General features: G+C 44.7%; 2 protein-coding genes across 2 annotated transcripts in view; one reads left to right on the top strand and one right to left on the bottom strand.

The window, feature by feature from the left end:
- Positions 1–20,895, bottom strand: part of bet1l (Bet1 golgi vesicular membrane trafficking protein-like) — a 41,595-nt gene extending 20,700 nt beyond the window's left edge. The window contains exon 1 of the mRNA XM_063061540.1: positions 20,862–20,895. Coding sequence (XP_062917610.1) covers positions 20,862–20,880 — 19 coding nt within the window. The 5' untranslated portion in view covers positions 20,881–20,895. The remainder of the gene's footprint in view (positions 1–20,861) is intronic.
- On the top strand, positions 433–5,250 carry LOC134353530 (maestro heat-like repeat-containing protein family member 1). Its single transcript, XM_063061529.1, has one exon. It carries the CDS (start codon positions 433–435, stop codon positions 5,248–5,250), a length of 4,818 nt encoding a protein of 1,605 aa, XP_062917599.1.
- Positions 20,896–21,198: the final 303 nt, after the last annotated feature.

Genomic DNA, 21,198 nt, shown 5'->3' with positions numbered 1-21,198 from the left:
AACCATGGCAACAGAGACTGGTGAACAATGCACACAAAGCAGTACAGAATAAGTATTTGCAGATGCTGGCCATGAGGTGAGAGCTTAACATTAAATGTGTTCATCGAATCAAGCCTAATGTAGACCACTGGAGGTAGGATTGGCAAAGCTGTGCCAAGGACCAGCATTAATCATCAGTAAGAAGGTATCATCCTTGGAACAAGAGAGATATTAGACTTTCTCTGCTGAGATCTGCTGTTTATATTACAATCTCCAATTGACAATTAGGCACAAAGTTTGTAGTTAAGCGCTTTGTCAAGTTGAAGAGCAGTGGTTAAGTAAAACCAACACTGGTTTTATAAATACACCACGCAGCTCAAAGCCTCAGAACCTTGCATCTTTATTGAGACAGTTTACATCAATTTTATCTTCACATTTCAGTCCATTCATAAAATGCCTCACAACGTGGAAATATTCACAGATGCACTTGTGAAAATGACCATGGGGGAAGAGGAAGGTTCTCTGGACGAAATACTGGAGACTATCTATGTGTTGGGTCTGCATCACCCTGAAAGGGTGTTACTGATCTATTATGATCATCTAGCCCAGCACACCAAACTGACAGCTTCACAAGGGGCTTTGTTACTGGTAAGCATGGGGAATATTATCAAGGACACCCTTGATCAGATTAGTCAGAGACTGGCCCAGAAAATTCTCTCTCTGTCTGCAGTGTGGATGACTAAGCCAACAGGGCCAGATGCTGGGAGTCAGCAAGCCGCAAGTAACCTGCTGGTTACCATGAGCAGCAGATTTACTGATCAGGTCATCCACTTGTTGATGGAGAGTTTCAAACAGGGTCACCACCCTCAAGTATATGTTGTGAAAACCCTGAGCAAAATGTCAACAGAAAACCCTTACAACATGGTGCCATTTCTGAAGCAGATCTTAGGGGCTATGTTTCCAACCCTCTTTAGGACTAAGCAGGAGGAGATGAAAGCTGCATTTGCCACAGCACTGGGAAATTTCAGCAAGAGCATCCTGATGTATCTGTCCAGTGTGGAGAAAACCTCAGACCCTCTAATAACCGCAGAGACTTTCTCCACTGAGATTAACACCGTTTATAGTCTGTTGTTTAAGGTGTGGCTGGAAAAGGAGCCCCCTAAACTGACGCTAACCATTGTGGAAGCTCTGGGCTATGTCACTTCACTCTTGCCAAGGGAGAGGCTAGAAAAGGAACTCCCCAAGCTAATTCCAACCATTGTGTCTCTCTACAAGAAGCATCCTGCACATTCTTCTGTCACAGGATGCCTGTACCAGGTGTTGGACATTGCTATCAAAATAAACAGTTTAGAACTGAAGACACAAATGGGCAATCTGCTTAAAAATCTCCACCAGCAAATCTGCTTTTCTGTAGGGTCAAAGAACTCCCTTGGCAGGAAGAACCACGGTGAGATTTTGCGCTGTTTTACGCTTCTTGCCCCAGTTTATGCAGACACTTTGGTTGACTTCCTCCTGCCCAGGTTAGATAATGTGGAGCAGCAAACCAGACTGGGAACACTTAGTATCCTGAGGCATCTGATAAGTTCAGCCTCCTCACACCTAGCCCAGAAGAAGGCTGCCATTGTGGCCGCCATGAAGCCAGTGCTTGTGGATAAATGCAGCAACCAGGAAAAGAAGCTGGCTGCTCAGCTCATCTGTGCCATGGCCCAACACAGTTACATCCAGGCGGAGGACGGAAAGGTAATGGTGGAGTTTCTCGTCCGACAGTGTGCCGCCGCTCTCAATTCAGGCACGCCAGCAGGAGCCAGCCATCAGTTAGAACAGGTTACAGATGAGGACCTGGTCACAGTGTGTGAGACAGTGATGTTTATGATCACAAATACAGCAAAGATGGAGAACGTTCTCTGGGCTGTCCTCCTGGACTACGTCACCATGACCCAGTACACCAAGGCTCTCACAACCATTTGCAATTGCTTAGCACACCTCGGGAAAAAGAAGCTGCAGTCTGGCATGGGAAGGCTTATGTTAAAGTACAAGACGGATAGTAGTCCCCAAAAAGCCCAGGAACTGTTGGCTCGACTCCTGCTGCTGTCTTGCTGCCCATATGAGGGCGGAAGCCGGGGAGCAGCAGCCCTGAGATTACTGCAAGTCCTGGGTTCCAGTTTTCACCCAGCAATTGCATCAGAGTGGGACAGGGACCTGTCGGCATTAGTTGGTCAATTACAGGAGCATTCCAAGGAAACTCTACCCGAAGAGGAATGGGAAGAAAAATTATTACTGCTGCTGTCCAAAACCCTGGCCAGCATTAACGATGAGGAATGGATGCGTCCACTGAGTGAGGAAATCTACAGGCATATTGAGATTGTCTGTCATTCAGCACAGAAGGCATTCCTCTACAAAGCTCTCGGGGTTGTGCTCAGCCAGCTTCACAGCACCAATGTAAAGGAGGACCTTTTCCAAATGCTGCTGAGTGTACAGCCCAGCGAGAGGGTCGAAAGGGAAGGTGTGGCCGTCGCTTTTGGTCTTGCTTCTATGAGTCACTTTGATGATGCCCTCGACTGTCTGCAGGAGTTTGCTCATGCTGAGAGAAGCAAGAATAGCAAATGTTCCTCCAGTGTTCATGGGGACAGGGTTGATGTGGACAGCACCCTTGTTCTGTGCTACGGCAACATGGCACTCTATGCCCCTGAGGAGCAGGTACTGCCCAGAATAGAGAGCCACATTCTACCTGCTGTTATCGAATTCATTCCAGACAGGCAGGGAATGACAGCGGAATATGGCAGCGGCTCATTGCAGCTCAGCCTCATACACACCATCACTCTGATAGCCAAATCCCTAGAAGGAAACGGCCAGAGAGTCCAGCTGAGCAGGAAGAGGGAGCTGCTGCACTGTATGCAGGACTTTATGGAGGCAGAGCCGACACAGCTACTGCACAGCCCTGTGCGACAGCAGGCCATCACCGCCTGTACACACCTCATTAAACTGCGCAGCGAGTCCAGCCACTCTGACATCCTGCCTGTGATACGTACTTGCTTGGCAAGTACTTTTGGCCTGCTGCCGGCAGAAATGCACAGGGGCAACACTGGAGGTAATGAAGACACACTGTATGCAGAAATTGTGAAGGCCTTGAAAGAGTTTCTGAAGCAGGTACTGATTCAGGACCCCACCCCAGAATGTTTCCAGGCTATGTTTAAACAAGTAGAAGTGTGGATTATCTCCGCCAAGGAGCATGAGCGAGAGAGAGCTATGGACACAACGCTGGAGTTGCTGAGGTATTACTTAGAAGAAGTGCCTGTCAACGATGTAATGCTGTTGCCTGATCTGGGTGCTGTGATTGGACGCTTGATGCCACGATGTGCTGACCCATCACTTGTTGTCCGACAGATGTCGGTAGATTCGTTGCACGTGATGCTGGCCATTCAGGTGCCATACCAGGACACCTATCTAGATCAGCAAAGTGCACAGCTTGAGGTGCTGAAAGCAGTCAGAGAGGAGCTGGTGAATCCCAGCCCTTCACTTCTTCTTCAAGCTTGCAGGCAGATTGCAGAGATCATCTCCAAGAGTTTGCCTCAGGACCAGCTGGGAAAGCTACTCCTTGCGGTGTTCACTGGGCTGTCTGACCAGCAGCCCAGCTGTGCCAGTGCAGCGGCCATGCTCACTGGAACCATCATTGCAACACAGGGCAGGGAACTGAAAGGTCAGGTCTCTGAGATACTTGAAGCCCTGAGGATTGAGCTCCAGTCAGCCACTCTAAGAGTGGAGGTGAAACTCTCAGCTCTGCGCAGTATTGCCATTCTAGCCTCGTACAACCCAACAGCAGTAGTGGACCATCTCCTTAGCTACCCTGCTCCCTTGGACAGCTACACCAGCCAGCTGTGGCAATCCCTGGCAGAGTACACACAGGGGAGCCCAACCATAATGAAAGAACTGGTGGACACACTGAAACAGCAGTTACTACACTGGGAGAAACAGATCCATAGCATTCACGAGAACAAAACACCACACCCCTCTCACGAGTGCCTGGCTACCGTCTGTGCCCTGCACAAGATGATCAGCACACCGGAGTCAGCAGAGGCTGTAACAGAATTATTCCCGGAGCTCTTCAGTGTTCTCCTTGTCCACCTTAGCTCCTTTGTCGAAATTTCTTCACCCACTGTTTTTGTTCCTAATTGTCCAACAAAGCAGAAGGAATTCTTAGTGAAGCTTCTGACACTTCGGAGCAAGGATATCTGTGTGACTTGTGTGCAGGCTTTAAAGGCCCTGATGGGTCAAACGAACCAGCAGAAGCTGGTAAAATGTATGGAGGAGAATGGTGGCTGGAGCCAGATGATTGATCTCTACCAATCCCAAGCAGGGGTTGCCCTCCTCGCCAAAGAAATGGCTAGGTATGCAGGTTCCAGTTTGAGTGGGATTGTAGAACAGGTAATAGCACTCATCCCCACTCTTCAGGAATGTCAGAAAGTTACCGCAGCTTCCTTCCTCGGTGGGATATTAAAATCACCACTGATGGCCAGACTGGACCTTACAGACGCCCTGGTGAGCAAGCTGCTTCAGTGCCTGGCCAACTCCTCCACTGCTCTCCAAGCAGTGTGCGTCAGGGCTCTGCGCAACATCGTAGTCGGAGACCCTCCAAACACTGAGAAATATTCTCAGCAAGTGCTGTGTGCGATGATTTACTTAATGGGATCCGAACAGCGGGACAATGAGGTGCTAATGTTTGAGGTGCTTTCCTGCCTGGGGAAGCACTTGAACCTGCTGAAAGCAAGCGCTATTAAACCCTCTATCATTAAAATTTTCACCGCCACCCAAACATTCTTTGACGCTTCAAACGAGAGAGTCCGGGCTGAAGCATTTAACGTGTTTGGAAACCTGGCCAAATGCGGAACGAGGGACCCAAAATCCTTCTTGTGCCGACAGATCCATGGGAACTTGGTCCGTCTGTTACTGCAGCTGGATGCCAGGAGTGAGGAGCTCTCCTCTTCGTGTAACATGACTCTACATTTGGTTGCACCCCTTGTGGTCTCGGCCAAGGCATTCTCACTGATTGAGAACTATGTGGGAGAGCCTACAATGAACTACATTGAGTTCCTCAGAGCTATTTCACAGCAACTGATGAAGGACTTCCCTGAAAAGATCCACTCTTACATTACAGACTGCATATCCTTCTTCAACAGGCCGGAGGAGCAACTCCGAGCAAATGCCATAACCCTTTCAGGACTGTTTTTCCAACGCCCAGAAAAACATACCCAATCTGCCCGCAAAATTACCTAATGTAACAAATTTTACTTCTGCCCTCCTCCAAGACGCACATCAGCCTCATTCATCCTGTTCACATAATTCAAGTATTTCTGAATAAATTACTTCATTGTAACACTGCTACATTACTTACTTACAGGATATGTTGTTGAGGAGGCTCTGAGGGAGGACGGAGCTCAGGGTTTAGAAAGGCACGGCTTTTCAATGTAGCAGCATGGAATTAGCACAAAGTTATGAGTGAAGAAACTGAATTTTGGAGGAAGCATTGAGAAGTGTTGGTGAGGGTTGTGCAACTATACCATCATAGAACACTACAGCACAGAAACAGGCATTTTGGCCCACCTAGTCTGTGCTCAATCATTAATCTAACTAGTCCCATCAACCTGCACCCAGACCGTAGCCCTCTGCATTCTTCCCAGCCATGTACCTATCCAAATTTCTCTCAAATATTGAATTCAAACCCGTATCCACCACTGGTGCTGGGAGCTCCTTCCACACACTCACCACCCTCATGCTCCCATAAACATTTCACCTTTCACCCTTAACCCATGACCTCTAGTTCTGGTCTCAGTGAAAAAACCCTGCTTGCATTTATCCTTTCTGTACCTCTCATCATTTTGTACACCTCTATCAAATCTCCCCTTAATCTTTTACGTTCTAGGGAAAAGGGTTCTAACCTATTCAATTTTTCCCTGTAACTCGTGTCCTCAAGAGTCAGCAACATTCTTGTAAATTTTTTCTGTACTCCTTTAATCTTATTTACATCTTTCCTGTAGGAGGGTGACCTAAACTGCATACAATACTCCAAATTAAACCTGAAACATCAACTATTTATTCATTTCCAAAGATGCCGCCAGACCTGCTGAGTTTCTTCAACATTTTGTGTGCATTGCTTTGGATTTCCAGCATCTGCAGACTTTCTTGTGTTTATTTTAGGTCTCACCAATGTATTATAGAATTTTAGCATAACATCCCAACTTCTGTACTCATTACATTGATTCATGACGGTCAATGTGCTAAAAGCTTTCTTTGCGACCCTATCTACTCTACTTTCAAAGAATAATGGATCTGTATTACCAGATCGCTCTGTTCTACCTCACTCCTCAGTGCCCCACCGCTCACCATAAGGCCTATCCTGGTTAGTCCTCCCAAAATGCAACACCTCACACTTGTCTGCATTAAATTCTATCTGTCAATTTTCAGTCCATTTTTCCAGCTGCTCCAGATCCCACTGCAAGCTCTGATAGTCTTCCTCATTGTCCAGTACACCCCCAAACTTGGTGTCATCCGCAAATTTGCCAACCCTGTTTACCACATTATCATCCAGATCGTTGATATAGATGACAAATAATGAAAGACCCAGCACTGATCCCACAGCACTCCACTAGTCACAGGCTTCCAGTCAGAAAGGCAACTATCTACTACTATTCTGCCTTCGCTCGTGAAGCCGATGTCTAATCCATTTTCCTAATCTCCCATGTGGGACCATATTAAGGGCTTTGCTGAAGTCTATGTAGACATCATCCAAAGTTCAAAGTAAAAATTTAGTATCAGAGTACATACATGTCACCACATACAACCCTGAGATTCCTTTTCTGTGGGCATATTTAGCAAATCTATAGAACAGTAACTATAAACAGGATCAATGAACAACAAACTATGCAAATGCAAATGTAAATAAATAGCAATAAATAACAAATATGAAATAACAAGATAAAGAGTCCTTAAAGTGAGATCATCGGTTGTGGGAACACCAGAAATAGAATGAATGTAGTTATCCCCTCTTGTTCAAGAGCCTGATGGTTGAGGGGTAGTAACTGTTCTTAAACCTGTTGGTGCAAGTCCTGAGGCTCCTGTACCTTCTACCTGATGGCAGCAGCGAGAAAAGATCATGGCCTGGCTGGTGAGGATCATTGATGATGAATGCAGCTTTTCTACAGCAACATTTTTAAATGTGTTCAATGGTTGGAGGGTTTTACCCGTGAGGTACTGGGCCGAATCCACTACCTTTTGTAGGATTTTCTGCTCAAAGGCATTGGTGTTCCCATACCAGGCTGTAATGCAGCTAATCAGCACACCTTCCACCACACATCTATAGAAGTTTGCCAAGGTTTTTGATGACATGCCCAATCTCCACAGATTCCTGGGGAAGTAGAGGTGTTGTCGTGCTTTGTTTACAATAGATCCTCTAAGATAGTGACACCCAGGATTTAAAATTACTGACTCTCTCCACCTCTGACCGTCTGATGATTATTGGCTCATGGACCTCTGGTTTCCCTCTCCTGAAGTCCACAATCAGTTCCTTGGTCTTACTGACATTGAGTGAGATGTTGTTGTTATTCAACAATCCTGTATGCTAATTCATCACCATCCTTGCTACAGCCAACAACAGTGGTGTCATCAGCAAATTGTATGTGGTGCTGGAGCTGTACTTAAGCCACATTCGTAAGTGTAAAGCAAGTACACCGCCTTTATCACCTTTCCTGGTAACTTCCTCGAAAAACTCTTCAAGATTGGCTAGTCACAACCTACTATACACAAAGTCTGTTAACTATCCCTAATCAGTCCCTGTCTATCCAAATACTTATATATCTGTTCATAGAAACATAGAAAACCTATAGCACAATACAGGCCCTCCAGCCCACGATGCTGAGCTGAACATGTATTTACTTCAGAAATTACCTAGATTTACCCATAGCCATCTATTTTTCTAAATTCCATGTTCCTTAGAATATCTTCTAATAACTATCCCACCAGTGATACCAAGCTTATCGACTTATAATTTTCTGGCTTATTCTTAGAGCCTTTCTTAAATAATGGAACAACTTTAGCTCCAATTTTCTACCACCTCACCCTGTGGCTAATTTGAATCAAGACAGCACACACCTCCTCCTCTGCAATCTGTACAAGCACCATGACTTCGCTGCTGCTTTGCCTTACTTCTGTAGACTCTGTGTCCATCTCCCACGTAAATACAGGTGCAAAAAATCCATTTACGATCTCCCTTATCTTTTTTGGCTCCATGCATAGAATACCATTCTGATCTTCCAGAAGGTTAATTTTGTCCTTTGCTCTTTTGCTTTTTCTTTGTTTTGTCCTTTTCCTCTTAATATATCTGTAGAAGTCCTTTGGTTTCTCCTTCACCTTGTCTGCTAAAGCAACCTCATGCTTTCTTTTACCCCTCCTGATTTCCTTTTTAAGTGTTCTCTTGCATTTCCTGTGCTCCTCAAATACTTCATTTGTTCTTACATGCTATGCACCACCTTCTTTTTTGCTTAACCAGGGCCTCAATACCTCTCAAAAACTAAGATTCCCTCAAACTATTATCCTTGCCTTTCATTCTGACAGGGACATATAAACTCTGTACTCTCAAAATTTCACTTTTGAAGGCATCTCACTTACCAAGTACACCAGTGCTCTAATTCTACAATAAGAAAAAAGAATTAAATAACAAAAAACTCTACTTATGGCGTATGCCTCATGGAAACCTCAACTCTCTACTCTAACATTGACCCACTCACACCATGGCCGCTCCACTTAAGCTCTCTTCTTTTTTTGTCTTTGCCAAGTCCTTAATTATGTGTAATCCAATGCCTCCTCAGGAACTGTGGCATGTAAAATAAACTGACTACCCCTGCTCACTTCTTTTAAGCTCTTTCTTTCTTTACATAATCCAGTGTCTCCTCAGGACTGTGGCACACAAAATATGCTGACTAACCCACTTGCTTCTTTTAAACTTTCTCTCCCTTTACAAACTCTAATGTCTCCTCGGGAAATGTGGCATGCAAAATGTGCATGCGTCAATTTTTTTTATTAAGTATTAGATTTGGGGCCAGTCTTCCATTGCAATCGAACCATATCCACCACTTGAAGCTCATTCCACACTCTCACCACTCTCTGATGAAGGAATTCCTCCTTAGGTTCCTCTTAAATATATCACCTTTCATCCTTAACTCATAACCTCCAGTTCTAGATTCACCAAATCAGTGGAAAAAACTGTCTTACATTTATCCTATCTAAAATCTTCATAATTTTGTATACTTGTATCAATTCTCCCCTCAATCTCCTGCACTCCAGAGTGCCACAGTAGTATACCAGCTAAGGGGGTTCCAGAGTTCAGAATTCAAAATTTAATTCTGATGCCATTCTGTAAGGGTGCTCTGGTTTCCTCCCACAGTTCAATGATGCACTGGGTCATTGTAAATTGTCTCGTTTTTCAAGGTTGTGGGGTTGCTGGAGTGGCATGGCTCAAAGGGCCAGAAGAGTCTATTCTGTGCTATGTCGCTAAATAAATAAAAATAAAGTCCAAAGCTATTCAATCCTTCCTTATAACCTGGGTCCTCGAGTCTCCGTAACATCCTTGTAAATTTTCTCTGCACTCTTTCAAGCTTATCAGTATCTTTCCTGTACTTAGGTGACCAGAAGTGCACACAATACTCAAAATTAGGCTTCACCAACATCTTTCACAACTTCAACATAACATCCCAACTCTTGTACTAAATGTTTTGATTTATAAGGGCCTAAGTGCCAAAAGTTTCTTTTTTATTACCCTAACTACCTGTAATGCCACTTTCAATGAATTAAGGACATGTATTTCCAGACCCCTCTGTTCTACTGAGGAATGAGGTTAGTACTAGACTAAAACAACACCTAACTAGATACTATGGGAATACGCTGGGAAATAAGAGCATTAAGATTTTTTTTAATGTCCAAAAATTTTGTTTGTAATGAAAACAATGAGATAATGTCATAAACAATGATAATTAGGGATTTTAACATGAAAGTGGATTGGGAAAACCAGGTCAGTACTGGACCTCAAGAGAGAGAATTTGTGGAATGTCTAAGGGATGGCTTTTTAGAACAGCTTGTTGTTGAGCCCACTAGGGGAACGGCTGTGCTGGATTGTGTGTTGTGCAATGATCCGGAGGTGATAAGAGAGCTTAACGTTAAGGAACCCTCAGGAAACAGTGATCACAATATGATCGAGTTCACATTGAAATTTGAGAGGGAAAAAATAAAATCCAATGTGTCGGTATTTCAGTGGAATAAAGGAAATTACAATGGCATGAGAGGGGAATTGGCCGAAGTTGACTGGAAAGGAGCATTTGCAGGAAAGCCAGCAGAGCAGCAACGGGGTTTCTGTGAAAAATGAGGGAAGTGCAAGACAGATATTTTCCAAATAAGAAGAAATCTTCAAGGGGAAGAAGGACATTACCGTGGCTGACAAGTGAAGTCAGAGCCAAAGTAAAAGCAAAAGAGAGGGCATACAAGGAAGCCAGAGCTAGTGGGAAGATAGAGGATTGGGGAGTTTTTAAAAACTTGCAGAAGTCATTCAGAATGAAAAGATGAATTATGAGAGGAAGCTGGCGACTAATATCAAAGAAAATACTAAAAGCTTTTTTAAGTATATAAAGGATAAAACAGAGTCGAAGGTAGATATAGGACCAATACAAAATGATGCTGGAGATGTTGTAATGAGAGATGCAGAGATGGCAGTGGAAGAATTTTCCAGTATACTGGACATTCAAGAGTGTCAGGGAAGTGAAGTTTGTGCAGTGAAAATTACGACTGAGAAGGTGCTCAGGAAGCTTAATGGTCTGAGGGTGGATAAATCTCCTGGACCTGATGGAACGCACCCTCGGGTTCTAAAGGAAGTAGCTGGAGAGATCGCAGAGGCATTAACGATGATCTTTCAGTAATCGATAGATTCTGGCATTGTACCGGATGACTGGAAAATTGCAAAAGTTATGTCGCTATTAAAGGGTGGGAGGCAGCAGAAAGGAAACTATAGACCTGTTAGCCTGACATCAATGGTTGGGAAGTTGTTGGAATCGATTGTTAGGGATGAGATTATGGAGTACCTGGAGGCACATGACAAGATAGGCCAAAGCCAGCATGGTTTCCTGAAAGGAAAATCTTGCCTGACAAACCTACTGCAATTCTTTGAGGAAATTACAAACAGGGTAGACAAAGGAGATGTAGTAGACGTGGTGTACTTGGACTTTCAGAAGGCCTTTGACAAGGTGCCATACATGAGGCTGCTTAGCAAGATAAGAGTCCATGGAATAACAGAGAAGTTACTAGCATGGGTGGAGCATTGGCTGGTCGACAGAAAACAGAGAGTGGGAAGGGATCCTATTCTGGCTGACTGCTGGTTACCAGTGGAGTTCCACAGGGTTCAGTGTTGGGACCTCTGCTTTTTACGATGAATGTAAATGATTTGGACTATGGTATTAATGGTTTTCTGGCTAAATTGCTGAAGATACAAAGATAGGTGAAGGAACTGTGTTGAGGAAACAGAGAGCCTGCAGAGAGACTTGGATAGTTTAGGGGAATGGGCAAATAAAATACAATGTTGGAAAGTGTATGGTCATGCACTTTGGTGGAAGAAATAAATGGGCACACTTTTAGAAACATAGAAAACCTACAGGTCCTTCTGCCCACAAAGTTGTGCCAAACATGTCCCTACCTTAGAAATTACTAGGGTTACCTATAGACCTCTGTTTTTCTAAGCTCCATGTACCTATCCAAAAAAACATGGGCAGACTATTATTTAGAAGAGGAGAGAATTCAAAATGCAGAGATGCAAAGGGACTTGGGAGTCCTTGTGCAAGATACCCTAAAGGTTAACCTCCAGGTTGAGTCAGTGGTGAATAAGGCAAATGCAATGTTGGCATTCATTTCTAGAGGTTAAAAGAGCAGGGATGTGATGTTGACGTGGTCGTGAGACCACGCTTGGAGTGTTGTGTGCAGTTTTAGGCTCCTTATTTTAGAAAGGACATACTGACATTGGAGAGGGTTTAGAGAAGATTCACGAGAATGATTCCAGGAATGAAAGGGTTACTGTATGAGGAACATCTGGCAGCTCTTGGGCTGTATTCCCTGGAGTTCAGTAGAATGAAGGGGGAATCTCATAGAAACATTCAGAATGTTAAAAGGCCTGGACAGATTAAATATGGCAAAGTTATTTCACATGGTAGGAGATTCAAGGACAAGATGGCACGATTTCAGGATTGAAGGACGTCCTTTTAGAACTGAGATGAGGAGGAATTACTTTAGTCAGAAGGTGGTAAATCTGTGGAATTTGTTGCCACGAATGGCTGTGGAGACCAAGTCATTGGGTGCATTTAAGGCAGAGACAGATAGGTTCTTGATTAGCCAGGGCATCAAAGGGAAGGCAGGGGAGTGGGGATGACTGGAAGAATTGGATCAGCCCATGAATGAATGGTGCAGCAGACTCGATGGGTTGAGTAGCCTACTTCTGCTCCTATATCTTATGGTCTTATAATAGACTAGTAAGAAATATAAAAATAGATAAAGCAAAAAGGAGAGTTAATAAAGAAAAGTCCCCCTTTCAAGACTGAGATATAAGAACTTATGCTATGCGAGGAAGGGCATTGGGGATTTGATGTTACTGTCACTGATTTTGCGAGGGAGGAGGTTGGGGATTTGATGCTATTGTTGCTGCTTTTTTCTGTGAGGAAGGAGGTGGGGGCTTCATGTTATAGTTGCTGTGTTTTTTGCAAGGAACGAGTTGGGGTTAATATTATCATAGCTGTTTTTTTGCAAGGGAGGGGGTTGGGGCCTTGATGTTATCGTTGATGTTTTGTTTTTGCGAAGGATGGGGTGGAGGGGGGGTTGGTGTTTCTGATGTTCCAGCTGCCATTTTCCATGCAAGCTATCTGTTATTGTTTTGTGAGAGGGAGGTTGGAGGTTTTGGGGCTTGTGTGTTTTGTTTCTTTTTCGTGCCAGGGTGGGGAGTTGATGTCTTTTCTTTCAATAAATCCCATGGCTTTTTGTATTTCATGGCTATCTGGAGAAGACAAGTATCAGAGTTGTATTGTACATGCATACTTTGACAATAAAATGGATCTTTAATATCAGTGGGGAATGTCAGAGGTATTTTTGCATCTATCCCCATGGTGAATTCAGTACACTGGCAGCTCACTTTACACTCAGGACGTATTCCTAGGCACCGGATGAGAAGTAAAGCTGCTCATAAAGGAGTCACTATACTATCACATTTACACAGAACAGTACACCACAGTGTGAGCCCTTCGGCCCATCACCTCATGTTGACCCATATAAACCTATTCCATAATTAATCTAACTTTTCCCACCCAAGCTCACAACCTTCTTCTTTTACATTCATGTGCCTATCTAAGAGTCTATTCCAGAGGCCACAGCTTCAGAATACAAAGGCACCCCTTTAATCAGGTTAGTTGGGGTGTCAAATTTACGGGAAAAAGGCAGGGGAATAGGGTTGACAAGTATATCAGCCAGTTGGAGAAACCAATGCTTATGCCATCAGGTTGGAGGCTACATAGATGAAATATGAGGTGTTGTTCGTCCATCCTGAGAGTGGCCTCATCGTGGCAGAAGAGAGTGGTGGTAGATGTAACAAATTCTGCCTAGAAATCAGTAACCAGTGGTTTTCCACAGAGATCTCTACTCTTTGTGATTTTTATAAATAACTTAGATGAAGAAGTATTATACAGTGGCATGCAAAAGTTTGGGCCCCAGTCAAAATTTCTGTTACTGTGAATAATTAAGTGAGTAGAAGATGAACTGATCTCCAAAAGTCATAAAGTTAAAGATGAAACATTCTTTTCAACATTTTAAGCAAGATTAGTGTATAATTTTTGTTTTCTACAATTTTAGAGTGAAAAAAAAAGGAGCACTATGCAAAAGTTTGGGCACCCCAAAAGATTTGTGCTCTCAGATAACCTTTACCAAGGTCTCAAACCTTAATTAGCTTGTTAGGGCTATGGCTTGTTTACAGTCAGCGTTAGGAAAGGCCAGGTGATGCAAATTTCAAAGCTTTATAAATACCCTGACTCCTCAAACCTTGTCCCAACAATCAGCAGCCATGGGCTCCTCTAAGCAGCTGTCTAGCACTCTGAAAATTAAAATAAATTATGCCCACAAAGCAGGAGAAGGCTATAAGAAGATAGCAAAGCGCTTTCAGGTAGCCGTTTCCTCAGTTGGTAATGTAATTAAGAAATGGCAGTTAACAGGAACTGTGGAAGTCAAGTTGAGGTCTGGAAGATCAAGAAAACTTTCCGAGAGAACTGCTCGTAGGATTGCTAGAAAGGCAAATCAAAACCCCTGTTTGACTGCAAAAGACCTTCAGGAAGATTTAGCAGACTCTGGAGTGGTGGTGCACTGTTCTACTGGGCAGCAACACCTGCACAAGTATGACCTTCATGGAAGAGTCATCAGAAGGAAACCTTTCCTGCATCCTCACCACAAAATTCAGCGTCAGAAGTTTGCAAAGGAACATCTAAACAAGCCTGATGCATTTTGGAAACAAGCCCAATGGACTGATGAAGTTAAAATGGAACTTTTTGGCCGCAATGAGCAAAGGTATGTTTGGAGAAAAAAGGGTGCAGAATTTCACGAAAAGAACACCTGTCCAACTGTTAAGCATAGGGGTGGATCGATTATGCTTTGGGTTTGTGTTGCAGCGAGTAGCACAGGGAACATTTCACTGGTAGAGGGAAGAATGAATTCAATTAAATACCAGCAAATTCTGGAAGCAAACATCACACCGTCTGTAAAAAAGCTGACGATGAAAAGAGGATGGCTTCTACAACAGGATAATGATCCTAAACACACCTCAAAATCCACAATGGACTACCTCAAGAGGCGCAAGCTGAAGGTTCTGCCATGGCCCTCACAGTCCCCCGACCTAAACATCATCGAGAATCTGTAGATAGACCTCAAAAGAGCAGTGCATGCAAGACAGCCCAAGAATCTCACAGAACTAGAAGCCTTTTGCAAGGAAGAATGGGCAAAAATCCCCCAAACAAAATTAAAAGACTCTTAGCTGGCTACAGAAAGCGTTTACAAGCTATGATACTTGCCAAAGGGGGTGTTACTAAGTACTGACCACGCAGGGTGCCCAAACTTTTGCTTCGGGCCCTTTTCCTTTTTTGTTATTTTGAAACTGTAAAAGATGCAAATAAAAAAAGTAATCTTGCTTAAAATATTAAAGAAATGTGTCATCTTTAACTTTATGCCTTTTGGAAATCAGGTCATCTTTTACTCACTTAGCTATTCACAGTAACAGAAATTTTGACCGGGGTGCCCAAACTTCTGCATGCCACTGTATGTGGGTTAGTAAGTTTGCAAGTGACAAGAAGGTTGGTGGTGTTGTGGATAGTGTAGAAGGTTGTTGTAGGTTCCAATGGGACATTGACAGGATGTAGAGCTGAACTGAGAAATGGCAGATGGAGTTCAACCTGGAAAGAAGTGAAGTGATTAATTTTGGAAAGGCAGAGTACAAAGTTAATGACAGGATTTTTAGCACTGTGGAGGAACAGAAGGATCTCGGGATCAATGTCCATTGATCCTTCAAAGTTGCTGCGCAAGTTGATAGGGTTGTTTAGAGGCATATGGTGTGTTGGCCTTCATTAGTTGGGAGACTGAGTTCAAGAGCCGCGAGGTAATGCTGTGGCTCTGTAAAAGTCTAGTCAGATCACAGCTGGAGTATTTCTAATCTCCTCATCATAGGAAGGATTTGGAAACTTTAGAGAGGGTGCAGAGGAGATTTATCAGTATGTTGCCAGAATTAGAGTTTAAAGTAAATTTTATTATATGTCATCACATAAAACCCTGAGATTAATTTTCCTGTGGGCATACTCAGCAAATCTATAGAACAGTAACTACAACAGGATCAAGGAAAATTCAACCAGACTGCAGAAGACAACAAACTGCAAATACAAATATAAATAAATAGCAATAAATAACAAGAACATAACAAGATAAAGAGTCCTTAAAGTGAGATCATTGGTTGTGGGAACATCTCAATGGATGGGCAAGTGAGTGTCGTTATCCCCTCTTGTGCAAGAGCCTGATGGTTGAGGTAGTAACTGTTCTTGAACCTGGTGGTCCAGGTTCTGAAGCTCCTGTACCTTGTGGCAGCAGCAAGAAAAGAGTGGTGACGATCTCTGATGATGGATGCTGCTCTACATGCTTTCCATGTAGATGTGCTCAATGGTTGGGAGGGTTTTACCGAATCCACTACCTTTCGTAGGATTTTCCATTCAAAGGCATTGGTATTTCAATACTAGGCTGATAAGCAGCCTGTCTATACAATCTCCAATTCACATCTATAGAAGTTTGTCAAAGTTTTCGATGTCATGCCAAATCTCCCCAGAATCAAGAATGGAAAACCCGTGTCAGAGAATGATTATATGAATGAAAGTGCTGTCATATGAACAGCATTTGATGGCTCTGGGCCTGTTACTCCCTGGAGTTCAGAAGAATGAGGGGGGGATCTCATTGAATATTGAAATGCCTAGGAAGAGCAGATGTAGAGAGGCTGTTTCCTATAGAGGGAGAGTCCAGGACCAGAAGGTACACACTCAGGATAGAGGGATATCCATTTAAAACAGAGATGAAGAGGAATTTCTTCAGCCACATGTGGTGAATCTGTAGAATTTATTGCCACTGACGATTGTGGAGGCCAAAGTTACTGAGTATATTTAGAGTGGAGGTTGATGGTTTCTTGATTAGTTAGTGTATCAAAGAGTACAGGGAGAAAGAAGGCAGGAGAATGGAGTTGAGGGGAATAATGATGGAATGGTGGAACAGACTTGATGGGCCAAGTAGCCTAATTTTGCTCCTATGTCTTATGATCAGTGTGATACCCCAGCTGTGCAGTAACTTCATATCAAAGAACCAGAAATTCTGTTCCCCTCTGTGGAATAACAGCTAATATGAGTTCTTGCCTGGGTACTTGTTTTGTGAGTCTGCTGGTGAATGGTAAACAAGGTCAGACAGATGTTTCCTCAAATAAATCACTTAAAAAAAACAAAGCCAACGTTGGCAATACAGTCACGAGGAAATCTGCAGATGCTGGAATTTCGAGCAATACACATAAAAATTGCTGGTGAACACAGCAGGCCAGGCAGCATCTATAGGAAGAGGTACAGTCGACGTTTCGGGCCGAGACCCTTCGTCAGGACTAACTGAAAGAAGAGATAGTAAGAGATTTGGAAGTGGGAGGGGGAGGGGGAGATCCGAAATGATAGGAGAAGACAGAATGGAGAAGGGATGGAGCCAAGAGCTGGACAGTAGATTGGCAAAAGGGATACGAGAGGATCATGGGACAGGAGGCCTAGGGAGAAAGGGGGAGGGGGGGGCGAAGGCCAGAGGATGGGCAAGGGGTATAGTGAGAGGGACAGAGGGAGAAAAAGGAGAGAGAGAGAGAAAAAATTAAAAATAATAATAAATAAATAAATAACAGATGGGGAGTATGAGATTTGAAAGTGGGAGGGGGATCTCTCCCATTTCTTGCACATTTGCTCTCAGCCCATCTTCCCGCCGCCCCACTAGGAATAGGGTTCCCCTTGTCCTCACCTACCACGCCACCAGCCTCCGGGTCCAACACATTATTCTCCATAACTTCCACCACCTCCAATGGGATCGCACACTACATGACTCCCTTGTCCATTCATCCCCCCGATCCCTCCCCACTGATCTCCCCCCTGGCACTTATCCTTATAAGCAGAACAAGTGCTACACATGCCCTTACACTTCCTCCCTTACCACCATTCAGGGCCCCAGACAGTCCTTCCAGGTGAGGCGACACTTCACCTGTGAGTCGGCTGGGGTGATATACTGCGTCTGGTGCTCCCGATGCGGCCTTCTATATATTGGTGAGACCCGACGCAGCCTGGGAGACTGTTTCGCTAAACACCTACGCTCTGTCCGCTAGAGAAAGCAGTGTCCCTTATTATTAATTATCATTAATTTTTTTTCTCTCTCCCTCCTTTTTCTCCCTCTGTCCCTCTCACTATACTCCTTGCCCATCCTCTGGCCTCCCCCTTTCTTTCTCCCTAGACCTCCTGTCCCATGATCCTCTCATATCCCCTTTGCCAATCACCTGTCCAGCTCTTGGCTCCATCCCTCCCCTCCTATCTTCTCCTATCATTTTGGATCTCCCCCTCCCCCTCTCAAATCTCTTACTATCTCTTCTTTCAGTTAGTCCTGACGAAGGGTCTCGGCCCAAAACGTCAACTGTACCTCTTCCTATAGATGCTGCCTGGCCTGCTGCATTCACCAGTAACTTTTATGTGTGTCGGCAATACAGAACCATGTTTCATTCAATTAGATACATAAAAAATTAACTGCACAACACCTGGTAAATAGGAATGAGGTTACATGTCAGGACAGGAGGTTGGGTGAATGTGCTCTTGTATAATTAGATGGTGAAAGATTTAAACAGTTTAGGGTAAAGGGTTGCCAATTGTGTTTAATGGAAAAATTGTGGAAGTGTCAATCTGACAGGTAACCGGCTTGATTACTCTGACCTAATGTCCATGATTATAGCATGTTAAACGTTTCCTGTGTTTGCTCAAATAAACTACTAGACACCTCAACTGGTCAATGTTCTCGTTCAATAAATATTGGGCAGTATCAGGAGCTGCCAACAAGGTTGACCACTTCGAGGGAGTGCTGAACCACAGGACAGACAGTGACAAGGGAGTGTCGCACTGTGGGAAGGGTGGTACTGAGGGATAGTCAAACTGTGGGAAGGGCAGGTACCGAGGGAGAGGAGGTCCTAAGAGACAGTCACACTGTGGTGGGGGGGGGGTACTGAGAGAGGGCCAGAGGTGGTGCTCTGGCTGTGAGGAGGACTGGTCCCCATGCCATCATGGTGGGTTTCATTGAGACTTGTGGGCGTGGAGGTGTTCCAGCTGTCCTAATCTCTGGTCAGCTGGAATTGCTCACAAATAAGAGAAAACCTGCAGATGCTGGAAATCCGAACAACAAACACAAAATGCTGGAGCAGGACTGCTGATTGGACCCTTGGCCCAAGACAAGACACCTCTCAGGAGAGGGTCCTACATGTGAGCCGTCTTGCAGGGATGCCTAATGTACTCTTCCATGATGTACCACGGAGGTTCCTGCACACAATTTACTTCCTTTGCTTCGTCTGATGACCATACACTGTGGCAATCTGTTTCACCACCCGGTGGTGGGGGAGGTCCCCAGGGGAAATCCCTTTATGTAAGGGTCATTCTCATGTACATCTGGGACCTGGGTTGGAAGGTGTTGCATAGGCAGTAGCTGCAACAAGCTTTTAAGTAGGTTCACTGGCATCCCGTCCACCTGTCCATTCTGTGGACGACAGGAGTCAGTGTATTACACTTATATCGAGTGTGAGAGATTGCAGCCCGTTTGAATATCTGAAGGGGCTGCTCCTCAGGTTGAGGAATTGGGATATAAAAATTATTTTGAACCTATGTAACCTCTGGCTAAAAGAATAATTGGGATTGGATAGCGATTTTTGAACTGAAGTAAACTCTGCCTTCAGCAGTCAGCTAAGACAGGCTCATACCAGTTCTCCTTGGCTTACAGAGAGACCTTGAGAGATTGCTAACATTGTACATTGTACCCTCATTTGAGTAGGGGCAGGGCTCACCAATAAGGACTGGACAGCACATCCATCTGTAATTAAGCCTTGATTTAGCAGACTCCCTTATCTGTAACTAAGTTCTGCACAAACAGACTTGGTGGGCGTACCAGTTCAAATAACATCTTGCAACAGTAATGTATGGGGCTTACTATGTATAAATATATGGCTGTAACCTGAGGGAGAAGGTCCACTTGTCGGATGGTGGCAGTACTTATGTGCCTTCGCTTTGACAATTGGGTCTCAAACTCCTGCAGGAAGGTGCACAATAAGCTGTGGTAACAATAAGAATTTGGTCTCCCGCGTTTTATTCAGATTCGACTTTAACAAGGTACTGCTTCCACTTCAGCCCCGCACTCCTCACATATGGGTAGCCAGTACAGAAAGGGGACGGGTCAGCAGAGGATTTACTGGTGATCCTACCACCGCACAAGATGGCCATTCACAGGTCCAGCAACAGACAAAGACCCTGCCAGGGCCAAATGACAGTCTCTCTTCTGGGGATATGTTCATGCCCTGGTATCCTTGGAGAGAGAGCATGCGGTCACAATGGGTACAGTGGGTGTATTTTTGGGAGTGGTGGGTTCCCTATTATTGTTTTACAGACAGTAATGATCATATTTTAATTTGAATTTGCTCACTATCTTGATGTTTGTATGTTGTGTATTTTTGTATAAATGAACTTTTGTAGTTTTGTACAAAAAAGGGACGATACTGAGGGAGAATCAAGTTGATGATTAGGAACCCTCTCTGACTGAAGGTTAACACTCCCTGGATCCGTATCACGCTACAAGATAAGTATTATGTCACAGGGTACGACGATTCGGCCCACTGAACCTGTGCTAGCACACAGGGGATTCTCAACAGTTAGGACCTATACCCCCATTCCCTCCTCTGGGTGGGGAAACTGGGAACCGCACGGGGGAGGCCAGGAGGCAGAGGTAGTACGGGGATACTGAGGATCATCCCGGACCGGTGATGAAGGACAGTACCGGGAATGGACAGGGGAGCGTAGTGAGGTGTCCGGTTCCAGGTCCGCCGCGGCACCCTCCATCTCCGGGCTTTAGTAGGAAGGATGCCGATTTTCCTCCCCGGGCCGGAGTAATGTGGTGGCACGGCGCTTCCCCTCCCCCTGTCCCTCCCGTCGAGACCTGCTGCTGCTCCCAATCCCGGGGCTGGATTAGTTCCCCAGGCGCCTCACCTCGGTTCCTTTCCGCCATTGCTGCGCGCTGCCTTCTGGGAGAGTAGATGCGGCGCAGGCCAGGGGCGGGGAAGTTGTCAATCAAAGTGCGGGAGGGGCGGGACATCTGTCAATCAGAATGACGTGTCAGGCAGCAGTCAGTCAAAGCTGAAAGCGGAGGGCGGTGGGGGGGGAACGCAATTATACAAAAAATAGGAGCAGAATAAGGCCATTCAGCCCATTGAATCTGCTCCGTCATTCCATCATGGCTGATCCCGGATCCCACTCAACCCCATACACCTGCCTTCTCACCTTTGACGCCCTGACCGATCAGAAAATGATCAACTTCTGCCTTAAA

This window comes from Mobula hypostoma, chromosome 11 (genome assembly GCF_963921235.1).
Source record: "Mobula hypostoma chromosome 11, sMobHyp1.1, whole genome shotgun sequence".
Classification (NCBI taxonomy): Eukaryota; Metazoa; Chordata; class Chondrichthyes; order Myliobatiformes; family Myliobatidae; genus Mobula; species Mobula hypostoma.
Note: the sequence above shows the minus strand (reverse complement) of the source record. Positions and strands in the feature narration are given on the sequence as shown.